Here is a 25,081-nt window from a genome sequence, read left to right as displayed (position 1 = left end):
CTATTGTCATTATGGTGCCTCAAAAAATTGATCATTCCCTTATTTTATCTAAAACAGATGAAAACATCTGTAACATCTAAAAGCATGTTACTAAAAGGTGTTTAGTTAAGTAGGGAGAAACACTGACCTATAAAAACCTGCCAGGATTTCATGGCTATCTCCTCCCATAGAGGGCTCACATCACTCATAGAGACCAGGGTCTCCTTTCCTGCCTGCTTGGCTGAAAGGTCAATCTTATAGGCCTCCTCTAGTGAGTGTCGTCTCTCCTGCATGACTTTATCCCATGTGCTTTCCACAAGCTTCAACAGCTCTGACTCCACTACACAAGTAACAATAAAAAACAAACAAACAAAGAAAAATACACAAAACTTATTCAGAATGACTCATCTGGGCAGAAAGCAGTTGATCTATTATAAGGAAAAAGCCCAACTCACCCTCTGCTGAACTCGGGATGTCAACTGGGGCCATCATTTGGTTATTCTTGTGGGGGAAAAGATGTCGCCAGAGTTTTCTAGACGGTTTTTTGTGCATTTCACACCCGAATCCCTCTGGAAAACTGTGAGAGGAGAATAACACTACTGTCAACATTGACTTTAATTATCTGTTGCAGTCATTAAATTTTATTTTTAATATTATTGCCCTTGACACCACGGTGCTGTTGAAATCTCAATGCTGATTGGTCAAAAGGTGTTGATTTTTTTTTTAATAGCACAGCTCTTATTGTAGTTCCGGCTGTGAGACAAATCACGGGTTTATATTAAAGTGCTCATACTTGACCATTTCCATAGTAACAACCTCTATAAGGAATTGTATGGCTGATGCGCCATATAAACATAATAAATGTGTGCATTTGTTGATATAATGAAGCTTTCTGTAAGGAGATGTTTATTTAACATTTTGGAAGGAGTCTCCAGTGTCAGCTCTTTGTAACAGTCAGAGGCAAAGCTGTTTTCTTACACTGGAAAGTCTTCAGGATGGTTTATCCGTAACGTGACAAGCTGCATTTTTATTCTTTAACTAAACTTCAAAGTGAGGGAATGATGGATGTTATAACACAACCAATAACAGGAACTAACTTGTTTCTATGCTCCAAATGATGTAACAATAAACGAATAACAAATACAATGTGCCATTCTTTAATAGTAAAAAAAAAAAGGTTATTGTTTGTAAATTGCTGTGGTATAAGAGGAAAAAACAATTCAAGATATGTTGCTGTTGGAGAAAAATTAACGTCACACAATCTTGTTGATTATTTTCCTATACCAGCACACTTCATTGTGTTTTATTCCTTACTTATTATCATTGCTATAGAACCATTGGAGTATAATACAATACAATACAAGTGACCGCTAATGTTCACTTATAACTTAATTTTTTATATTATTTAGATACTTTTGGTAAATATTTCTTGTTGTTTGTCTGCCTGTGATAAGACTAGCATGGAAATTGGTTGACCTTCCTGAGCGGATGAGCAGAAGGCAGTGCAGCAGGCAGCTGATAAAGTGGACGCTGGCATTGTAGGTGGCCATGATGATATCCCAATGCTGCTGCAGCACATGGAGGGTCCTGAGGATAAGCTCTTTCTCAGCTGGGGCCTGCCTGGGACGGGACAGGAAGTACAGCACTGCCCTGTTCAAGCTCTTGTATAGGATAGGGACTGTGGCCTCGTGCTGATGCTGCCTTGTCTCCAACGCCTGCCAGAGACAAGGGATTTCATTAAATGTTGCAACAGTCTGCAGGAATCAGAAATCAGGTCAGCATCAGATAATGAACGCACCACAGCTATCTGCTCTACTACAAACACCAACAGATTTTCTGGATCCACCACAAACATGCCATTATAGAGCTTCTCCACCAGCATCTTACTGAAGAAAGCGACATTCTCAGACAGTATGGTGAACTTCCCCTCTGAGCTGTATTTGGATGAATCTGAAATTACAATCCAAATAAAGAGCTTTTGAAGAACAGTTTGTAGTTTGTACTGTATATAATGACAAGTTATAGATTCATAAAAAAGACAAAACTGAAAAAATAAAAATAAACGATGACTGGCAATATTTTAAATTCTATTATTAAAGGGTAATAAAAAGTCTGTATAAGAAATGCAAGTAAAGAGTATAGATTTAAATCAAGAAAGTATAAAAGCCTGACATAAAATATATCAAAGACTTTACCATCTCTGGCTACATGTGTAGACTGACCCCCTTCCTGCCCTGTTATGTGGATAATGTCCATCAGAAACTCTAACAGCTCACTCTGAAAGCTTTGCTTCTGCTCATGACAAACGTTTTCTGGAGAGAACTGAAAATACACCAGTAGAGTAGTGAAACAAATACAAAAATACACGCGGACTGACATTTACCACTTTAACACAGTATTTGCTAAGTCAATCCCCATTGTTTTTAATCACAATGTCACCTTAGTCTACTGAGGTGCAGATATCCCTGAAAACTGGGCAAAGAGTGGCACCTTATGGACAAAAGGGTTTACACACTGAGCCAGAAGCTAGAAAACCATTTACTTATGAATGTAAAAATTCATATGAACTCCAAGCAAAGAAATTCAACTATACAATTTCATAAATTAAAAACAAATAAACAAAACAATTATTTATTCATTTGATCTTGCATTTGAATTCACAACTTGAATAATAAATTGGCATGAGTCTGTGTAGGACTCTGATAGCTGTCTCTGCTCACCTCCAGCAGCTGGATGAAGGGGTGATGCTGGTCTTTGGCAGGAATGTTTATGAGGCTATCCATCAACAGGATGCGGATGAAGTCACACACCTGCTTCCTCGCAGGGTGAGACAGGCGAGGAGCTGATGTGTCCTCAACGTCTTCATTACTCTGAGGACCTGCAGCGTTCTGGGTATGCAAATAGTATATTAATCCATTAACTGACTTAGTTACATTACCTCAGTCCATAAAGTTTTTTTCACTGCATCCTAATTCAGTGTGCAATAAGCCTGGAAGGTGCACAGTCCTTGTGTCTCACCTCAGTGATTTCAGTGGGGAAAACTGCACTGGCCAGGCAGTTGAGGAAGTCAGAAGAGGCCCACAGAGCATCTCTTGGAAAGTTGCTGTGGACCAAACAGAGGAACTGCATCACACTTCCTGGGTACTGGACATCCCAGCTATCTTCACTTCCTGTTATAGGCTTTTTAGACAAATAAAAGCACATAAGTGTGAGAATAGTTAAGTATATACAACATCCATTTGCAATACAGAGTTTATTCGATCTATAAAAAAAAGTATTGGCCTTTCACACCTTACAAATGATCATCTTGACCAGTTCAATAAGGACACAGGCTGCCTCTGTGCACAGGTGGACTCCCTTTTCATTAGCAGAGCCGTCAATCACGCTCTGGAGCATGCTGTCAAGATCCACCTGGATTCAAAATGGAGGAAAATAAAACCAACTGTATAATTTACAGCTGAGTGGAGATGTTCGCGTCCCCCAAGTCTTTTAAATGAAAAAAGAAGTAGAAAATGTAACTCTCTTCTACAAAAATCACAAATAAATTCCAGTATGTTAATGAATAAATGTGGGTGTATTCTGCAACAACACAAATCATCAGGAGAAAAAAAAAAAGGACACCTGACCATAACACCCACATGTGGTTCTTCCCCAGACTGTTGCCACAAAGTTGGAAGCACACAACTGTATAAGATCTATTTGAATGCTGTAGCATTATAATTTCCCTTCACTGGAACTAAGGAGGCCCAAACCTTCTCCAGCTTGACAATGCCCATGTACACATAGCAAGCTCCATGAAGACATGGCTTGCCAAGGTTGGAGTGTCCTGCACAGAGCCCTGACCTCATCCTCACTGAACACATATTATATACATATTAATGTATATGTATGGCATTGTTACATAAAAACCACTTCGTTTCAACAGTTACCTGTCCATCAGGTACATGGAAGTCTGATTTTCCAAAAAGCAGTGCAGCAAACACTCTATATATCTGTGGAAGGCTGATATGATTGAGCAGCAGGCTGGTCAGCACAGTAAAGCCTGGAAATGTGCCACTCAAACACCCATATGACCAGGAGCGCATCTGTAAGTTATCTGAGGAAAATGGTGTCACATCAGCAAAGAACACAATATTAATGCTAAATCCACTTCATGTTTTTTGGTGATTGCAAACATGACTGACCGACTTACATTTCAGCACTGAGACAAAGCAACAAAGCGGAAAAGAAAAGTAGCTGTTTGTTACTGTCTAGTGGTTTGATGCAGTTATTTGCGGTCAATGTTAGGTCGTACCTGTGATGCCTAGCGGTACATGTAGGTTTTCCACTAGTGTTCCTGAAGATACAGCTTCTTTGAACTTGGCCCGTATGTTCTGATGTGACAGAAAGTGGACAAGCATCTTAAGAACCAATAGCATTGTGCTGGAGTGGATGTGTCCCTGTAGGAAGAGGAAGAACCAGTCCGAGCCCAGTATGGAGAACATGTCCTCCTGTTCACTGCAAGACACACAAGCACATTAGACGAACACGATTCACTTATAAAGATGATGTTAACAAGTCCTAAATGCTGCACACTCACTTGTTAGGAAGAGGTGTGTCAGAGATGATTAGTGAAGACAGCACCTCAAGCAGCTGGTTCCTGATCCAGATGGTTCTTCCAGGTGTTTGGCTCAGGGCTAGACAGAAGTTCAGACAAATCATTACAAATCAAAAGAAAAACACGTTGACTTCAATACTGAACAACATATTCTTGAAAAAGCAATATCATAATGGCATGTCAGATTTACATTTGATGGCACTTACCTTGAGACTGATCTTCACAAATTTCAAAAGGAAAAGCTGTCTTCTCATTGACAGTTGGGGGCAACAGTGTATGAATTAAGAAAAGTCCAAGCCTGGAGGAACAAACACAACATCAGTCTAGAATGTGACATTTTTAAAAGCATTAATTCTGTTTCAGTATTTCTGATTTCCTTTGTACTCGTGTTTAGTATCCTTTTGTCGGATGCCTTTTGTTTTGTCCTAAATTCAGGACAAAATCTTATTTGTGTTAACTTGTGTTTTGGATTGCTTCCTTTCAATTCCTTCCTTTTATACCATAAACTGTATATAAATTTGCAGTAATTCATACTAGCTATATGATGTCAAGCCAATCAAACAAGGTTTACTTTAGTGAGTTTCCGTATACTATGTAATTTATACAAACTTAGGAGATCACTTAGGCTATGAATGTTTTTCTGAACTAACTGGATTCTAACGAACACCACATTTCTTGTGTAAATGCTCCTGTGAATGAATTATGAATCAAATTATTTCATATAAAGCATGATAAATTAGGCCCAATATTATTGAGTACTACAAATGTTCAGGATTTGGAATTCAGAGTCTTGTAATATACTGATTATGTATCAAATTTAAGCCAACTGCACTGTGCTTTCACTTTTTGATGGAAGTGCTCAAAAGCCTGGAATCAATGTTTTCAAATACATGAAACAGTTTTAATACTTTTAAATTTTCTGTCCATTTACAAATTCGCAAACAGCTTTTAAGCCTTCAAATAGACTGTTTTCATACCTGTGAATGTCTTTGGGGTTGAAGTGTTTTTGTAACAGACATGTGATTATGGTGCAAATGACAGTGACTTTTCTGTGAGTCACGGTGGGATCCTGCAACAAGCAAAGCAGCTTCATCATCAGATTGAGACTGTGTATGGCCTCTGCGTTCCGTGGATCTCCACTGGAAAAGATTTACACATCTGTCATATGATGATGGTTTAATCATATCAAGTCAAATGTCAAGCCCTGGCACAGTGCTAAACCATGTTTCCTGTTTATTAGTTGTGCATTAGTGAAAAGAGGAAGTGAAACAGTACTCTGTACCCTAAGAATCAATCATATATGCCTGACAAGTCTGCATACAGGGACTGTATATGTCAGGGAAACATACCTTGACGAGCTCAGGATATCAACAAAATGGTTTAAAACAGATAGATCAAGACTTTCTGGAGCCTTCTGCCAGACCTAAAGTAAGACAAATGAATTGGGAGAGTTTAATATTCATTCCTATGCGCAAGGGAATCGAATACAGATCTTAAATAGATCGATTCACAAAATCTAACAAAGAGAAACATAAAGATACCTCAAAGTTACAAAGGATTCCCTGAAGAGCAGTAAGGTCATGGACATGCACATTCCCTGTTCCCAACTCCACTGTGCCCACTATAGCCAAAATCAGCTGGAAGGTCCTGCAACTGATTAGGTGAGCCTTCATTTTCAGGAGGAAGGCAAAGAGCTGCAGAAGGTCAAACTGACTATTACAAACTGAATTAAAATACAGGTAATATACAGTAAATATAGTTAATTTGCTTTGCTTGCCTTAAAAAATAAAAGCCTGTGCACCTTATTTTTGTTTCATAGTGCACGTTTTCAAGTGAAATGCAGCCATTTTAGCACTTTCAACATAATAACGAGACTTTTTTCAATATTTTGCATATCAACAATTAAGCACAATATGGCAAAGGGCTTTAGCATATTTATTTATTTATTTTTTTATTGGGGGAGCTTCTCAAATGATAGGAAAAATAATTGCACTAATTGCAGCAGATTTAAGACAAGGCAACAAACCAAAAAACGGCTCTGGAATAAATGAGAGGGTTAAGAAAAGATAGTAGCTCTTATTGGAAGCAGTTGAAAAGCAAATGACAATTTGGAAGTTAGTTGTCTTATTTTATGATAGCTGTCAGGTTGTTATTTTTTTATTTATTTTCAATCCTCAACAACATTATCATGTCTTTGTGAGGTACCTTATAGCCACTGATGCGTTTCATCTCTTGTTTCATAACTGGATTTGTGTCTAATACAGATAGCAGAACTTTGACAGCTGCATAGAGAGAACTATCATCTGTCGCCATTGCAACCAGGCTGAGAACAACTGCAGGCCCTCCAATGTACTGAAAACTACTGGATGCGGTGTTTGATGTAAACGTCCTCACTCCTGCAAGGCAAGTTAATAAATATAAAGAAAAGTAAAATCAGGTAATGACTGTACTTGAAGATCATATTAGTAAGCACTAGTAGTATACACTCTCACCGAAATGTCCAACCAGGGCAGCCCCGATAGTTCTAGCAGTTCCACTGAGGTGCTGACTGATATTTCGTGCCAGAAAGACAGGAGTGGAGTTATCCCGTGATGGAATGCCTATCTAGAAGTTAATACATCATATTTCTGTTATTAACAATCTTCATAAAGTATCATTTAAATGATGCCAGAATTTATCAAATAGCAGCACCTCTTTGGCAATCAGCCGGCAGTCGACCTCGTTGAACTGATCTCTGATCTCTGCTACAGTAGTGACAGTAGACACTGCTGGGTTTATCCCGAACGAGATCCTCTCTGGAGGAACTAACCTCACTGGAGAAAATGGTATTTTTCCATTAGCTGATAAAAGACATGACCACATACACCATTATGTATGTTCTTCACCGCAATGGCACAATAAAATAATTATATTAATAAAAATAATAAATACAGTTTCACACTCGAAGAGAAAATCAGCAGATATTACAAAAAGCTACTTTTTACACACCTTGAGCATCGATTGCAAGGTAGCTGCCTAGGTACCTAGTACCTTGTGCATACATTCTCTCTACAGAAACAGAGCTCAGGACCTCCTCAAACAAATATGTAGGACCGACACGCCAGATCAGAGCTGCATGCTGCTTCCATATAGGGGGAGTGCCAATAATTCCACACACATCAATGACCGCTGATGCATCCATTGCAATGCACGAACCCGGGAATGGTTGAATATACCGCATCTATCAAAAGAAAGGCCATATACTGAAACGTAATTCATTAACAAATCAAATAGTAAATAAATAATAAAAAAAGACAACAGAATGAACACGTAACTGCAACATTTCTACAAACCTTCGATATCCCAATCACCTCTCCATTCAGATAAGCGGTTACTTTGCAGCTCTTTTTAATGTCTTTGGCCATAGTAACAACAAGGTGATGCCATAAACCTGGCATCAGCTGTTTGGAGCACTTAAAGCGCACAGTAGTTGGCAGGGCAGTCGGTGTCCCTGACATTGGCTCCATCATGTCTGTGAACCAAACATTATTATGAGCATAATCTAATTCAAATCTGAGTGGTAAGACTCTGACAGCTATGACATCACGATGAAGGCTTCTCTGATGTCGCTAATTTTCACAATAATGTAAGAAAAGTGAGTTATCACCTAAGAACTGGTAAGCCTCCTCCTCAGTGGTGATTACCAGGCAGCCATCAGAGGAGGAGATGCTGACTGACAGGCAGCTGAAGTGTTGCTCAGCACGGGACATGTGGCGCACCACTGTTAGCAAACGCACCGGGTGGGAGTCACAGGCTGAGCTGAATCTGCTGATCAGAAACCAGCAGGAGAAAGACAGACCAGCAGAGGGAGGAAAACCTCGGCAGTCTGAGAAGCAAACACAACAGAGGTGATCACTGGGCTTTCCAGTTTGGTTGACATGTTTCTGATGACATGCTTAACCCAAGAAAGCTTAGACTTATTTCAGATTGTTTGAAATCCTGGTTAAATTTGGATAGGATCCATGTTACGCTCTGGGTTTGTGTTGAATTTTGGAATTCAAAAGAATGCTGATCTAGGGGAGGAACAAAACATCACTTCTCACCACCACCGATGCCTCCTGTGGGGATGTTGTCAGCACTGACGCCTTTCACTGTGGCAAGAGATGGCAGAAAGAGACACCTGAAAATATAGAAAAAGCCATGATCATTGTGGAACATATACATAGATGTAGGAAGGCCCATTTTAGTTATCAAATAAATAAGACTCCAACACGTCCAATGATTTGAGATTGGAGGGTGCTGGAACCCACCCATATCCACTGTCAGTCATGTCAAACTCCACAAACGATGGCGAAACAGACACTTTGTGAGGCCGGAAGCTCCGCGGTGACGTTATTGAAACAAGGCTAATAATCTGGTGAAGAGGAACAGGTGTCCTACTAGTTGATGCAGTGTTCAGTAAACTAAAGCTCCTTTTTGGAGTCCATCTTTTCTTTTCAGAGCTTGTCTTTTCACCCTCTTCAATGCCATGGTTAGCACAGTGTCCTGGAATAAATAAAATACAAAATTTAAGCCAGTTAGCCGACCTAAAATCTACGATAAGACTACTACAGGAACTAAAAGGGAAATCTTTAATATCATGTACCATTAGAGAGAGGATTTTGTTGTGGTGGGTCATCCTCTGAGACAGGGGAAGAAATACACTTTTCAGTACTACATGTAAGAGGAGCTTGTAAACACAGGAACTGTCTGGAATAAAAAAACAAGTACAGCAAATAAATGAGATATAAAGGATGTAAGAGAATTTTAACCCTTGAACATACTGTACTCTGCACTTTCTAAAGCACTCTTAGACCAACCTGAGGGACTTATGGTCTATAGACTGAGAAGCAAGTTTTTCCAGGATGCGCACCACAGGCAGATGCAGAGAGTGTGTGCTGTTACTGAGGATGTCCCTGCAGTGACTCAGCAGGGTTTCCAGCATGCCGGACTCGCACATGATCTGCCTGTTCCGCTCAGACTTCACCAGAGACTGCACATGATGGGCCACAGCTAACTGAATCTCAACAGACAGCTGTAGGGGAAAGCCCAAAAAGAAGAGAATAGCATGTCTGTACAACTTCAGGCGTGGTTATTCTAGCTTAAGGCTGGGTGATTATATTTGCATGTACATTTATTCATTTGGCAAGTGCTTTTATCGAAAGAAATAGTCTTGTCATTCCGATATCATAACCTTCCAGTCAATAAATCGGATCCAGTACAACTAGGCTACGATTTTCTCGTACATTTTTAATAAATATTACAATTACTAACCTGAGGGTTACTGGGGCAGTAGATATGAGGCAGTAAAGACATGATGACCTTAACTGCTCCAGGGTGCAGTATTGTATGATCACATGAAAACCTGAACAGAGATAAATTTCTCATCAATCTTTTCAGTAATGCTAAAAAAAAACTTTGAAGTTTCAATTCAAACCCAAATATTATTCCATTAGTGTGAACATTTGCAAGATTTGCAAGACTCTCTTATCCAGAGTGACCAACAGAAGTGTATTTTAGCCTCCATTAAAAAAAAAAATAATTAAAATAATAATAATAATAATATAGACATGAAAACCAATACAACCAATATCTAACACTAGTTTGCTACCTTACTAATAAAAAAATAAACTTGACATTATTGAACAAGCTAACAACAGTTTTATTTTGTGTCATTGTTTTGTAGCATGCTACTATTCTGTGAAATAATAACAAACCTGGTGTAACATGAAAATTAATGTAATGGTACACTAGTTTGTTAGCTAGCATTATCCAGCTAATTACTGAAAAATAAATCGGATTTTAGCAAACTATCTAGCTCTACTCAGATACATTTTTTAGCTGTTGCTTTGTTTTGGAGTTCGCTGCAAGTAAACAGCAACTGAAACACTACTATTGTCCATATATTACATGAAAGGGAACTAAGAATTTCCCCATTTTTTAACTGAAGGGGTCTGAAATTTTACTGTGGTGGCCGCCACAAAAATTTCAGTGGAGGAAAAACACTGCAAAAGGCCGGTGTCAGTATGACAGTGACTATTGCTAAGCTCCTTTATGTTATGTAGCTAGTTCAGATTTCAGTTGGATTACCAGAACAGACAAAAATACTCATTGTCATTGCTGTTGATCATTTGAAAATTGAGTGTTTAGTATTGAAAATTGTGCACAGGGCACATGAAATGAGAATTCATACCTGATTATAATTTTATGTACTTTGAAGCAATGTTGAACAAAAAAATTACACATTTTCAAATAAAAAATAAAAATAAAGCTAAATTCAAGAAATGTTAAGTAATTTAAGGTCCTGTGCAAACCCATGTTTTAGCCAAATACACTCAGACTAAAGTGGTCATCAGTTTTGCATTTATAACACTGTTATGAAGCACTGCATACCTTCTACTACTTCACTTATTCACGTCAGCTAAATACATGCAAATTAAACTGATGCTTCACAGAAGTGTATAAAGTGCTGTTAGTAAAAACAAAATAATAGCTTGCAAGATCAGGATAAAAATGCACAGTAGACAGTCTCAAACAGTCACTACACGATGATAATTATAAGTCCTTCTTTGTTCTCTTTTTGATGCCCAAATATATATAAGCTTTGCATAAATCTTGTGGCAATACTTTCTAAATGATTCATGTGATGTGTTATGAAGGCCCAATGTAGGAACTTTTCAAATATAAGTCTTACAAAGGGTAGTAACATATGTGTGCTCTTTCACTAGATTACTGTTGTAGGGGGATGGAGGAGGGGGATGGAAAACAAAAGTGCCATGATGAAACCCCTTGGCAACCTGAAGTGCTTCGTCAGACAGTACAAAGAGCTGGTAGTGACATTAGTCATCTGGTACTACACTAGAGCCGCACAACCATGGCACTCTGCCCGCTATCCAAATCTGCAACCTCAGAATTTCTACTTCTTCTACTGCAATATGTGGGATGATGAAGCATATCGACTATAATGACAGACGCTTAGTAGTGCCTACTCAGCGTGGCTCAAGGTCCCTTTCCAGAACCTTCACACTATTTGTCCCTCAGTGGTGGAATGAACTTCCAACCTCAATCCGGACCTCAGAATGTGTCACCATCTTCAAGAAACAGCTAAAGACCCACCTCTTCCGTGAACACCCAACCAACCCATTAAAAAAAACAAAACAAACAAACAAACAAACAAAAAAACACCTTACTCTGGCACTTACACCTCTACTCTGCGCACTTTGCTTCTTCTAGAACTCAATTAATAGATCTTGTATGGGAGCACTACTTGTATTGTTCTCTGCTCGATATATTGCTTTGCTTGTATTCTTTCATATGTAAATCGCTTTGGATAAAAGCATCTGCTAAATGAATAAATGCAAATGTAAATATCATGAAAGCAATAGATAGCCCCTACCTCCCTGACTCTACAGTCACAGACGAGATAGAGAGAGCTGCTTTTCTGATCTGCCCCTGAAAGTCATCCTCCCCTGTCTTGTGGCTCGTGACCTCCTGCTGATTCTCCTCAATCTCTGTAGACTCCTTTAGCTCAGTGCACAAATCTGTAGCCCTGCTGATCCCTGTCCCAAACTGCTCCAGGAAGTCCAGTACTCTTATGCAGTCATGCATTGGTGCAGGAAGGGGACATCCAGAACTTTCAGTCAACTTCAAAAAATCCTGGAAAGTCCTGTAGTCTTTGGTTGTGTCTAAATCGACTGGTGCACCACCAAGGAAGCAGCCGATCTGCAGCAGGGCCTCGGCCATCCTCTCATAGAGGTTGGTGATGTGGAAGAAGTGAGCGTTGACAGGATGCAGGTGCACAGCCATGGCCATTGTGTGCAGTGTAAGCAGCAGCAGCTCCATCAGTCCTTGGTGACTAAGAGAAGCCCACACACCTGCCGGCTGCTGCAGCAAAGCACCCTCCATGTCCACCAGCATGGAGAGTAGACTGGTGAAGCCACCAGCTGTGCGGAAAGCATTCCAGCTGTTTGAGTTGTCAAGTACTTTCAGGATTGACTGGGAATAAGAAAGAGATATATGGATATCAGTAAAAAAAAAAGATGCAGTTTGCTCAAGCAAATGTTGTCTTGTGATCACAAATGTTATAGAAATTTAGTTACGTTTTCTCCAGATAGGTCAATAGCCGGAACTGAGATGTGTTTAAAATACAGTGATAAAGTATGTGAATAATTCCAAATCGATTTAGGCTTATTCAGTTTACACCTAATACATCAAGGAGCTAATGTGCCATAAAGCCAAGCCAAAACCAATTAGCACTGGTACAAGTAATATGAATAGCTTTAACACTTTTCACACCATGGTCAGGGTGAATCGAATTATTATCCGTCTTCACATAGTTACACTATAATAGTCTGTAAGTTTGTATTCTTGTGCTTGAATGTAAAATATGGATATATAGTAACTGGTTAATTCGGTTACATTTAATTGGATTGCTTTCACATTCCCTGATCTGATATTGCTCATAATTTCCAGTGTGTCACACTGCTGGGCTGCGATCCTAATCAAATCGAGCTCAAGTTAACAGCAAAATGTATATTAGCAAATCAATCTGAATTTAGCTGTAATGCAATCAGAGTCCCAAAGGCTATGGTAATAAATTCTCACACCTATTATGCTCTAAACTTATTATAATTTGTTACAATTAGAAAGAAAAACTGTCTGGATGTAGTCCCTAAACTTTGAGCTCAATTCTGGACACAAACATTTCACACTCTCTATGAGTATAAATGTGGGAAAGTGAATGAGACTGGAGAGGAGGACAAAATGGCTTGACAACGCAGAGGGATAATAATGTAAATAATGTAAAAGCCATACACGCAGCAGGTCTTGTTTGAGTTGCAGTTCAGTCTCAGTGGAAGAGCAGAGAGCTCCTATAGTGGTGCTCATGTATTCCTCTGGGTTCATCTCAGACAACTGCTCCAGGATACACAGAGTTGGACTGCGGTACATTTCATCATCCAGGAAGATCTTTATGTAGGGAATCATCCCAGAGTCCCGTATAAACACTGATATAGTGACGAGAAGAAGAATATTTAATTATTCATTTGCATGCATATCGTCTGAACTTGGGATATTCAGTAGATTTGCTTTCTTTGTCTAGATTTCCCTTTTCTTCCGTAGTTCCTACGGCTCATACTTGCTTTGGTTTTTGTTCTAGTTCTGTGTCTACCCTTGTCCTGTCCTTGTTTTTTTGTCTTATCGATTAGTTTGTCTATGTATACATTGCTCTGAAGTCTCATCATGCATATTTGTATCTTTAAATCCAAGCGTTGTTTTTCTAGTCCTGGTTCTTTGCACTCCCTGGTTTTGACCTTTGCCTGTTTGCCTTGTTTATTGATTATGGATTGCCTACTTTTGTCTCCCACCATGAACACTGTCTATGACTCCTGGATTGCCCACAATAGTAGTCTTATGCTGAGCACCCACCCTTGAGTCTTCCTTCATTCATAACCATGTTGCATTCAGCTGCTGCAGTGCCAAATTCAAACTATTTTGCCTGTGCCATGTAAGACAAAAACATGCCTATGACCCTATCCAAATCAACAACCTCATAACATTACGAAACATATTTCAGGATACCTGAATTTCTGATGGATCTCATTGCCAGAGCAGCGACTACATTTAGCATATTGGTGGTGAGCTGCCTCTCACAGTCTTCCATTCTCAGTTCCCCCTTAGTCACTATACACAAAGGAAATAACAGATCAGCACTGAGGACTTTAACAATCGTACACGTTAACCTACACGTTATAGGCTTCACCTGAAATGTTAGCCTTCCTCAGGATCTTGGCTCGCCGTCTGAGCTCCACCAACAGCAGATCCATCAACCCACCATCACTCAGAACGTCAGACAGCAGGCTACTGCTCATCACCATGCCATGGAAACACTTCAGAGCAGCCATGCTAAAAGCCTGAGATGATCCCTCCTTTAGCACAGCCTGCACCTTCCGCAATGTATCGTGAGGAATATAGGATAGCTGAAAGACCACAGTCTCTAGAAGCTTAAAAAAGAAGCTGTGCACAGTTGCTGGCTTCTGCCATGTACTATCAGCCAGCTGGGCCAGACACTGCAGTGTCCACTCCAGCAGGAAGAAGTTGGCTTTGTCCCACGACCAAATTGTGTGGATTGTGCACAAGATTTGACTGCAGGTCAGCGCACTGCCTGAACGCAAGAAAGAGGACTGAAGGATCTGAAAAGCTCGGAGGTTCTTCACTGCTGTTCCTGGAAAAGAAAAGAAAAGGAAAAAAACACAATTATTAAGGCTTAATTCTTAAGAATGAAATTCATAATGTTTGTGCAGCCCTGTGTCGGAGAATGTCACAAAAGCAGCATCTTACCACGCTGTTGCCTTTGCTTTCAAAAGATGTAATGTTATTACTATGTATAAATGCTATTTGGGTACAGTCAGAAAGTGATTTACATCTACTCAGAGAGTGTCATGACATTGCAAACACCTTTGGGCCTGTATACACAGGAAATTCTGCATGTAAATCAAATTACACCTCATAGATTGACTGAAACTATGTTATTTTGTACATGCGAAGAAACATTATGGAGGTCTGTAAACAAGTGTGTATATAATCCTGTCAAAAGTTAATAAATAAACAAATAAATAAATAAATAAAATGAAAAAGTCTGCTTTTTTCCACACCACAAAATGCACTGATGTTAAGGGTAAATAAATATATAAGTGGAGGGGTAATAAGATTTAATTTCACCCTTAATTAAAATCACATCAGGGCCAAATGGAATCAAACTAAAAAAAAAAGGGGGGGGCCATGTTTGATTCTCTCTGGAGTGAGGTGCTCTGCTTGGTGATGAATGGTGCATTGTGGTATGGAGGAAGAGAATGGATGTGGGGCATCATAAGTAGGTTAGTGAGGAGGGTTCTACTTCATCATGTTGGACATAATTACCTTTGCCTTTCTGTTAATGGGAGGTGATGGTAGGGAGATGTAGTGGCGTGTTCAGGATCTGTGGTGCGTCCATACCTGTGATCAAAGGTGGGTCAAATTTAAAGCCTGGTGGCTGGGGGTTGTTGACACAGAGGGCCACCTTTAACTCAGCTTTGCCAAATAAAGTGAATGAGGCTATGAGACCCAGGAGATCTTGCACTGGAGAAAAGTCCTCCTCTGACGTTTCCTCCTCACACCTGTAAAAGAAGGAAAGAACAGCTTTAAAAAAAAAAAAAAAAAAAAAAAAAAAAGGCCATAATAGCGCTATATTTTTTCATAGTGTTGTTTAAAAGCCTGTATTTCATTATGCTTGTAGAAATAATAAAAGTCAAAGTGAATTTTGTTTATTTATTTATAATCAACCTTGAAATCTATGCAAATGCTGTTTGGGTGCAAAGAGTAACGTTCACATTATGAAACGTTAAATGCAATGTTTATCTAGTGCCCTGTGACTGTGAACATGGCTGTGTAAATGGCCACGTCCCGTGGTAGTGGGAGGTCTCATCCTGCAGTAACCTCATTGAGAATGATTTGACACTCAGAGTCAGAAAAATGGCCAACATAATGAGATTGAGTTCAATTTACCAATGATCTCATTATGACCTCTTTTATTATTTAACACAGTGGTATTCAGAGGAGCTGGTAAGACAAAGTGAGAGTGGAAGACTGTGGTGGATGGAAAGCCCTGACTTTTCCTTTAGAGCCCTTTCTTATAGCAGCTGCTCTATTCCTGAGAGGACTTTCTTGGATGGAGATAATCCCAAATCAAATTACAATGTGTCATTTCACAAATTTAAATGCATCATGTTTTTTTTTTTTTTTCTTCACAGATTGGTTATTTGGTTGTTCTAAAAGAATGTTGCCCTCTATCTGACCCAGACCTCCCTGATCCATCCTGATGCCCAACTTCTGGTTGGAGTTCTCATCACTTGGAAATCATTCACTGCTGCTGAGGATGGCCCCACATGGACAGCCTAAAGATCAATGAGATTACTGAGGATGGCACCACTTAAAAAATCCATGAAGATGGATTTGGACCGCAGTTGATACGAACAGCTTTGCTACGATAGTTTAGGACTACAATTGCTATGATAGCTATGATTGCCGCAAACAGTTTTGCACTCAAGTCTCCATCAGTGAAAAACTGATAACTTCAACAAAATAGACTTCATGTGAAAACTATAATGAATTTCTTGGTTACATAATTGCACTTGTTGACCATGTAGTGCACAGTTACACAAGGGATTTATTTATAATTGCACTGTAATTGCACTTGCATCCTCATCTGGTGTCACCCAGATGAGGATAGGTTCCCTTTTGAGTCTGGTTCCTCTCAAGGTTCCTTCCTCACGTTGTCTCAGGGCTTTTTTCCTTGCCACCATCACCTCTAGCTTGATAAACTTATAAATGTATCATGTATATTTAGAATTTATATATTTCTTTAAAGCTGTTTTGTGACAATGTCTATTGTTAAGAGCACTATACAAATAAAATTGAATTGAATTGAATCTATAAGAAGTGGAATGAGACAAACCGTTCCATAATGGCCTGGAGGACTGTGTAGCCATCATTGTTCTCAAACTCCTCAAAAAGTGCAGGGTTGTTTGGGTATGAGTCCTTCACAAAGCTGAACACATTCACAGCAACCTCAGCTAGAATCAGCCCATGGACGTGCTCGCTCATTTTCAGCATATTCTGAATGCAGATCTTCACACAGTTCTTAGCTACACAGGAAAACAATGGGTAACACTTTACACATGCTCAGTTTTCATATGACTGGCCACGTGATAACCACAAAGCCCCTTCACGAACACTTGTATAAACCGACATAAACCTTTATAACAATATATTCCAGTAAGCATTAGCGAACAGAAAGACTGCTTTTGCCAATTTTGATATTTTCATGACATAGGGCAAAAATTTTGGTGACATAAGGTTGTGTTCTGATGCTTTTCAGGCTCACTTTCATTAGAATGTCATGAAAACTAATCTTGTATCTCAGTTTGTATCTATGGTATGTCCATGTCACATGATGATGATGATGATGACGATGATGATGATGATGATAAGGAAGTGATAGCTTGAACGGAAAATCTAAGCAATGAGGAAAAAATTATAAATATGCACTGTGTGAGCTCCAAACTTGGTAGGAACAGCAACATGAAAATCTGCTGCATGACATTGTATAATGCTGTTACACAGTGAAGGTTTTAACAGTGACAATCGTTACACAGGACTTTTTTTTTATTAATACCCATGGTGATGTTTTGACACCATGATCATAGCATAATTTCTCTGACCCTTAGGTGAAGTGAGTGTAATTTTACTTTACTACTTACAGGATTTTTTTAAAAATGCAAATGAGATTATTATTAAGATAATGTTACATCATCAAAAATCATTGTCACTTGGGTGCTATAAACTTAACATAAAAAAGTCTACATATATGACATATGACATAGTAAACATAGATGCATCAACAATACCCTGAAGTAAAGTATACCCAAATAAGGCAATGGTAACAAATGGCTTTGTTGAAAACAATATATACAGTATCCATCATTTACCTTGTTTGGTAAGACTTTAGGGTATATAATAACACTTTAGAGTACATAAATATACAGTATCTCACAAAAGTGAGTACACCCCTCACATTTTTGTAAATATTTGATTGTATCTTTTCATGTGACAACACTGAAGAAATGACACTTTGCTACAATGTAAAGTAGTGAGTGTACAGCTTGTGTAACAGTGTACATTTGCTGTCCCCTCAAAATAACTCAACACACAGCCATTAATGTCTAAACCGCTGGGAACAAAAGTGAGTACACCCCTAAGTGAAAATGTCTAAATTGGGCCCAAAGTGTTAATATGTTGCATGGCCACCATTATTTTCCAGCACTGCCTTAACCCTCTTGGGCATGGAATTGACCAGAGATTCACAGGTTGCCACTGGAGTCCTCTTCCACTCCTCCATGACGACATCACAGAGCTGGTGGATGGTAAAGACCTTGTGCTCCTCCACCTTCCATTTGAGGATGCCCCACAGATGCTCAATAGGGTTTAGGTCTGGAGATATGCTTGGCCAGTCCATCATCTTCACCCTCATCTTCTTTAGCAAGGCAGTGGTCATCTTGGAGGTGTGTTTGGGGTCGTTATCATGCTGGAATACTGCCCTGTGGCCCAGTCTCCGACGGGAGGGAATCATGCTCTGCTTCAGTATGTCACAGTACATGTTGGCATTCATTGTTCCCTCAATGAACTGTAGCTCCCCAGTGTCAGCAGCACTCATGCAGACCCAGATCATGACACTCCCACCACATGCTTGTCACCATCTGAACCAAATAAGTTTATCTTGGTCTCATCAGACCACAGGACATGGTTCCAGTAATCCATTACCTTAGTCTGCTTGTCTTCAGCAAACTGTTTGTGGGCTTTCTTGTGCATCATCTTTAGAACAGGCTTCTTTCTGGGACAACAGCCATGCAGTGTGATGCAGTAGTGGCGTATGGTCTGTGCACTGATAGGCTGACCCCCCACCCCCGCAACCTCTGCAGCAATGCTGGCAGCACTCATGCTTCTATTTCCAAAAGACAACCTCTGGATATGACGCTGAGCACGTGCACTCAATTTCTTTGGTCGACCATGGCGAGGCCTGTTCTGAGTGGAACCTGTCCTGTTAAACCGCTGTATGGTCTTGGCCACCGTGCTGCAGCTCAGTGTCAGGGTCTTGGCGATCTTCTTATAGCCTAGGCCATCTTCATGTAGAGCAACAATTCTTTTTTTCAGATCCTCAGAGAGTTCTTTGCCATGAGGTGCCATGTTGAATTTCCAGTGACCAGTATGAGGGAGTGTGAGAGCGATGACACCAAATTTAACACACCTGCTCCCCATTCACACCTGAGACCTTGTAACACTAACAAATCACATGACACCAGGGAGGGAAAATGGCTAATTGGGCCCAATTTGCCATTTAGGGGTGTACTCACTTTTGTAGCCAGCGGTTTAGACATTAATGGCTGTGTGATTAGTTATTTTGAGGGGACAGCAAATTTACACTGTTACACAAGCTGTACACTTTACATTGTAGCAAAGTGTCATTTCTTCAGTGTTGTCACATGAAAAGATATAATCAACTTTTGTGATATACTGTATATATATAGGGCTAATTCCAGTAGACGTTGGCTGTCATATAGACTGCTTTTGTCAATCTTGGTCTTGCAATAGCATCCAAGTAACCTTTCTTTTACTGACATAACACTCTTTGATAACACTTTATGGTGCCGTTCATAGACATACTGTATATACTGCATTTGTCTATGCACGTGTAAACATTATCCATGTTTATGCCAATGTTTTAAATCTCTCACTTAGTACAAGGAATTGCTGACTATAAAACACAAACTCCCTTCAAAATATCAAATTAGCAATGAGAGCACATCAAATAGACTCTGGAAGCATATGATCACAAACAGACGTCATTTAATCAGTGAAGTTGCTGATTTAAGTTATTTATCATTTGAGCATCATGTGAAGGCAAATTAACATAGTCGTTTTGAGAGACTGTGGTCCTATTCATCTATATACAACTGAAAAACAGGAATATTTTTCTAGACCTCTACAGATAAAAAGCTTACTTTGTTTGGAAAACTTTGAATCTAATAATATTAAGATGCTCGCAGCACACAGATGGATGAAAATCTATGCAAATCTACACAGAAACAAAAAACAAAAACCTATATCTATTCAGAGATTAGATAATGGAAATATAATTAGCCCCCAAAGACACAACAAGTGAAAATGTGTGGGTGTTTAAACAATTCAGCAAGCACACACTCTGCATTAACTACAAAGAAAAGTCTACAAGTTTGTGGCCTGTGAGTGTGCTTGTGTGTGTATATGTGTGTATGAGATTGTTTGTGCATGTGTGAGTGCACATGTGTGTATAGGGGAGGAGAACTGACCTTGCAGTGCTGGAACTGTGTTTGGAACCTGGACTGCTGATACAGCCCTGAGCACGCGGGAAACCTGCCTCCTCCATGAGGAGCTACACTGGTCCCACAGGGAGGTGAGAGCAATGATCAAACACTGCAGCTCCTCTGTTTCCACCAGCTGTTCCACAAACCGCACCTGTCTGCACAGCTGCAGGATCACCTGAAGCGCACCACACATGCATGCTAAGCTCAAATGTTGTATTAAAAATACACAATGTGCTTGCTATTATAAGATCAGGACTGATTTACCTGAATTAATACGTCCTGGAACGAGCACTTGTCATCCTCCTGATCGCTGGCTTTTTTGGCAGAAAGGGCTACAAACAGATACAGGCACTTCACTAAAGCAGAAGCTAGTCCAGTGACAATTGCTGCATTCACTCCCTGTGGAAAACCAACTATTATCAGTTATGCTGTTTAACTAAAATACAGTATTTCTGACTTCAGTCAGATAAAAACCTTTTTTTTTAAATTTCATTAAACAATATATGCAGCATTTTTTTATTCACTGCTTGCAGATAATTACAGCGAGAACAAAATACCAACATCTGAAAATTATCTGGTTACTGACTACTGGGACAAACCTTTTCCTTTTCAAACCTTGCCTATATATTTCAGTGATATAATATCTCTCGAACCTCCTTTTTAATCGCTTTAAATTATTAACACCTCCCCACTAACTTTCCCAGAAACCCCTGACCGAATTAAAAATAATCTCCCACTAAAGGGCAACATGGTGAACACAAGGTAATGTGAGTGAAGGAAACTTGTCATATGCTGGTTAGTCATGTGGCATGGCTTATCATGAGCTAACTCCAGCACTAAACTCCAGCACTAAATTTCAGCCAACACTGATGTATACAGTACTTACAGCATCACTGGTAGACAAAATAGATATGGCCTTCAACAGCAGCCATCCTTTACATCTGCCATGTTCTGCCTGTTGAAAAAACTGCTCCAGCTCAGCTCGTGCTTGTTCTATTGGAAACAAAATTAGACACAATATAGAGAGTAAATCCTTTTTATACTTTATAAAATATATTATAATTTAGAGCAAAAGTGTGAGACTCCTGTGTTACAAGGTCACAATACTTTAATTTAGTATTCATTCATTTTTCACTCACTAGCTGATTGTGAAGGCATTCATGGACTGAATTAGCTGCATCAAGAAGAAGAAGAAGAAGAAGAAGAAGAAGAAGAAGAAGAAGAAGCACAGTGAAATAGGAAGTTGGTGTCAGAGCACAGGGTCAGCCACGATATAGCACCCCTAGAGCAGAGAGGATTAAGGGCCTTGCTCAAGGGCCAAACATGGCAGTTTGGCAGTGCTAGAGCTTGAACCTCAACCGCCTGATCAGTAACCCACGGCTTGAAACATTGAGCCACCACCGCCCATTAGATAACTAAAAAATGCAAATTACTCTAGAGCTGTAACCCTCCAGGACTGGAATCTGACACCCTGATTTACAGTGAATAAAACAATTTGGGAGGAAACTGTAAAATAAAACTCACATATTTGCACATAATTGAATTGACGGATACTACTATGTAATATACACGAATGGAAATTTGCACATCAACATGAACAGTGAATGCTCTTTGTTCAATCGTATAATTCAGGATTGTGTAGAGAACAAATTTTACAGTCTTATCTTCATGAAAAAGAGAAGCAGCTCTTTTCTCTGTAAATAAACCAACACCTACTTTCAGTTACTCTTCTGATATGCTATAAACATCCTCAATCCCACCCACTCTAACACATGCGTGACGATGAGCTGAAACACAGTTAATCAGGACTAACTCTGCTGAAGGAAGCAGCCTGAGGGTACCTGCAGGTTTTTCTGCCACTCTCTTCTGTATGTGAAACACCAGCGTCTCTGTGACTTGAGTAGCCAAACTCTGGAGATCCAGGTCCTCAGTGGGTCTATTGCTTTCATACACCTTACAGACAGCACAAACACTTTACATTAATTTTACTGAGGACCCTGGTGAAAATACATACAGTATATGAAAATGCATATGAAGCATATGAACATGTCATGTCAAAAAAACGATTTCCACTTTCTATGAAGCTCACGTTCATACGGTTAAGTTGGTTATTATTCCTTGTAAGCATTTTTATAAACTCTAATAATGGCTCATAAAGCTTTAATAATGTGTTAAAAGTACTTCTTTGACAACTTATAATCATGTTGTGATTCATTATAATGAATAGCCACATGGTATACTGCACTTTATAACTAACAATGGTCTGCGCATAATTAGAAAGCAACTGTAATATTTATGAATAATTACATTAATAAAAACATTCTAAATGTTTACACAGTTGAATGCTTCACGTAAAGTGAATAATATAGCAAAATTATTCCTCATTACGGGTAAGTGTTGCCCAATTATCCTGATCTTAAACCTTAAAACTATTGTCTCTTCGGGGAATCATAACCTAGCACTTCCGGAGAATACTTTTTCATTTTAGAGGGAACAGCAGAAGCATTCAAGCCATGAAACACAGATGGATCTTTCATTTCTCTATTACATGAGCACAAGTACTGTATGAACAACTTCCATCAATGATTTCACATGACTTCTCCAAAAGAAGTGTTCCTTCAGTGGAGCTTAAAGCCCATACATGCACTCTCTGTGCAGAATCCAGTACTACTGATGTTCATTAACCCCTATATTATGGGCACATTACTAAAAGTCTTCAGCATTTATCAGTGTTAATAAGGCATATCAGTGGTGCTCACAAGATCATTTACACCCAGAGTTTAGACCAGGGGTGTCCAATCTTATCCGGAAAGGGCCGGTGTGGGTGCAGGTTTTCATTCCAGCCAAGCAGAAACCACATCTGAGTCTATTGAAAGCCAAGATCAACTGATTAAACAGGTGGAATCAGGTATGGCTCCTGCTTGGTTGGAATGAAAACCTGCACCCACACCGGTCCTTTGCGGATAAGATTGGACACCCCTGGTTTAGACAGAGGAAATATTTGTATGATCTGAGTGGATGTTTGCTTTTATGAGGGTCGGGGTTGTTACATCCAATCAATACTGGATTATGCTTTATTTACAATATATTGTTATGGAGGTCATGTTAAATCCAAAGTTCACAAAGTGGAAGGATTTCTTAGCTGATGTGTGTAATCAGATTACCTTCTCCATCTCTTAGTGTGATGTTGTGTTACCTGTATAAATATGGGCAGAAGAAGGAGGAGTTGCTCCTCTCGCTGTTCTGCTGATGCTTTGGCTAGCTCTAGGAGTTGGTCTTCAAGAGCCGTGGCTGCATCCAGTCCTGTGCATGAGTCTTCCTCATCCCCAGGCTCCATCTGAGGTTCATCACTCTTCAGCTCTATGCTCTCTATACATTCCCCTGAGGCACTCAACTCTCCAGTCTCCTTATTGATCCTCTCCATATCTCCACCAGCTTCCTTCACTGAACAGGTCACAGGATCACATATACAAACAACTCCTTCTGTAAACTGCTTCCTGTTTGAAGAGTTAATAACCTCTGTCTGAGGAGGCTTAGAGAAACACTCAAGAAGTATTCATTCCCCCTAGAGAACAGCGCAAAAAAAAAACATTATTACACAACCTAACACTGTAGGCACCATTGTTTGTTAATCCTCATTTCACAAGATGACAATTATTCCTGTAATGTTGCATGCTTCTTATGCTGAATGGAGGATAATTTTCACTAAAAAAGATCTTCATTAACAGCAGCTATAGAGAACTCCCACAGTATGCCCAGTTTTAGCACATGCTGGAAATATATGCCTTTTATAGTCATTCTGACGTTCCTTGTTTATGATTTCTCTAATTCTACCTCCGCATGCCACAGCAGAACTGGCAGGGTAGGGTTGTATACCTCATTCCACACCAGCTAAATGAGACAGATCACATGCACATGCCAGGCAATATGCACTGTACTGTTACCATACAGATCATTTGCAGCTGGTTCTACCAAAGCTTCTAAAAGGTTTCTGTAACTTACCTGTTCTTTGGTGGGAGGCATCGCCTTTTGCCTTCAGGATAGTCCAACAGAAGCAAGGAGTCTTCTGTATCTGAGCTCTTAATAAGAAGCCAGCTGAGACATGTCTGTCAGGAACCTACCTCTTGTCTGCCAGTTAATAATCTGCACTGGGGGCTTGAACTTTGCACAAAGAGAAACTCTTACATCAGCTGCACATGGTCATGTGCCTCACTTCCTAGACTAGGAGAAAAAAATGAGAAGTGAAGATCTCGTGTTTTTCTGCAGTTGACTCCAGATTTTTAGGCTCAAATGAAGATTCCTATATACATACACACACACACACACACACACACACACACACACACATACATACATACATATATATATACACCCACACACATACACACACCCACACACACATATATACATAAATATATATATATATATATACATAAATATATATATATATATATATATATATATATATATATATATATATATATAGAGAGAGAGAGAGAGAGAGAGAGAGAGAGAGAGAGAGAGAGAGAGAGAGAGAGAGAGAGCCCCAAAC

The 25,081-nt window shown here is 39.5% G+C and overlaps 1 protein-coding gene across 4 annotated transcripts in view; it reads right to left on the bottom strand.

Moving 5' to 3' along the window:
• Positions 1 to 24,828, bottom strand: part of wdfy4 (WDFY family member 4) — a 49,359-nt gene extending 24,531 nt beyond the window's left edge. The window contains exons 1-38 of one of the 4 annotated variants that reach the window (XR_001812150.3): positions 24,532 to 24,828; positions 23,726 to 24,094; positions 22,371 to 22,482; positions 21,416 to 21,522; positions 20,794 to 20,928; positions 20,515 to 20,704; positions 17,085 to 17,274; positions 15,587 to 15,747; positions 14,355 to 14,816; positions 14,174 to 14,275; positions 13,409 to 13,599; positions 11,991 to 12,589; positions 9,869 to 9,959; positions 9,415 to 9,629; positions 9,201 to 9,304; positions 8,866 to 9,100; positions 8,659 to 8,735; positions 8,223 to 8,441; positions 7,909 to 8,087; positions 7,565 to 7,796; positions 7,268 to 7,416; positions 7,069 to 7,180; positions 6,782 to 6,972; positions 6,118 to 6,270; positions 5,926 to 5,999; positions 5,554 to 5,715; positions 4,783 to 4,874; positions 4,559 to 4,655; positions 4,274 to 4,476; positions 3,909 to 4,075; positions 3,271 to 3,390; positions 2,998 to 3,159; positions 2,700 to 2,867; positions 2,175 to 2,301; positions 1,778 to 1,929; positions 1,456 to 1,694; positions 435 to 556; positions 128 to 319 (exon numbers count right to left, since the gene is read on the bottom strand). Coding sequence is in view for 3 of the 4 variants with exons in the window: in XM_017464088.3 (XP_017319577.1) it covers positions 128 to 319; positions 435 to 556; positions 1,456 to 1,694; positions 1,778 to 1,929; positions 2,175 to 2,301; positions 2,700 to 2,867; positions 2,998 to 3,159; positions 3,271 to 3,390; positions 3,909 to 4,075; positions 4,274 to 4,476; positions 4,559 to 4,655; positions 4,783 to 4,874; positions 5,554 to 5,715; positions 5,926 to 5,999; positions 6,118 to 6,270; positions 6,782 to 6,972; positions 7,069 to 7,180; positions 7,268 to 7,416; positions 7,565 to 7,796; positions 7,909 to 8,087; positions 8,223 to 8,441; positions 8,659 to 8,735; positions 8,866 to 9,100; positions 9,201 to 9,304; positions 9,415 to 9,629; positions 9,869 to 9,959; positions 11,991 to 12,589; positions 13,409 to 13,599; positions 14,174 to 14,275; positions 14,355 to 14,816; positions 15,587 to 15,747; positions 17,085 to 17,274; positions 20,515 to 20,704; positions 20,794 to 20,928; positions 21,416 to 21,522; positions 22,371 to 22,482; positions 23,726 to 23,953 (6,511 nt within the window). In the remaining variant the exon portion in view is untranslated. The remainder of the gene's footprint in view (positions 1 to 127; positions 320 to 434; positions 557 to 1,455; positions 1,695 to 1,777; positions 1,930 to 2,174; positions 2,302 to 2,699; positions 2,868 to 2,997; positions 3,160 to 3,270; positions 3,391 to 3,908; positions 4,076 to 4,273; positions 4,477 to 4,558; positions 4,656 to 4,782; positions 4,875 to 5,553; positions 5,716 to 5,925; positions 6,000 to 6,117; positions 6,271 to 6,781; positions 6,973 to 7,068; positions 7,181 to 7,267; positions 7,417 to 7,564; positions 7,797 to 7,908; positions 8,088 to 8,222; positions 8,442 to 8,658; positions 8,736 to 8,865; positions 9,101 to 9,200; positions 9,305 to 9,414; positions 9,630 to 9,868; positions 9,960 to 11,990; positions 12,590 to 13,408; positions 13,600 to 14,173; positions 14,276 to 14,354; positions 14,817 to 15,586; positions 15,748 to 17,084; positions 17,275 to 20,514; positions 20,705 to 20,793; positions 20,929 to 21,415; positions 21,523 to 22,370; positions 22,483 to 23,725; positions 24,095 to 24,531) is intronic. The other 3 variants (XM_017464088.3, XM_017464087.3, XM_017464089.3) reach the window with 3 other exon arrangements.
• Between the last annotated feature and the right edge of the window lie 253 nt (positions 24,829 to 25,081).

Source organism: Ictalurus punctatus, chromosome 3, assembly GCF_001660625.3.
Source record: "Ictalurus punctatus breed USDA103 chromosome 3, Coco_2.0, whole genome shotgun sequence".
Taxonomy (NCBI): Eukaryota; Metazoa; Chordata; class Actinopteri; order Siluriformes; family Ictaluridae; genus Ictalurus; species Ictalurus punctatus.
This window is presented reverse-complemented; position numbering and strand designations above follow the sequence as displayed.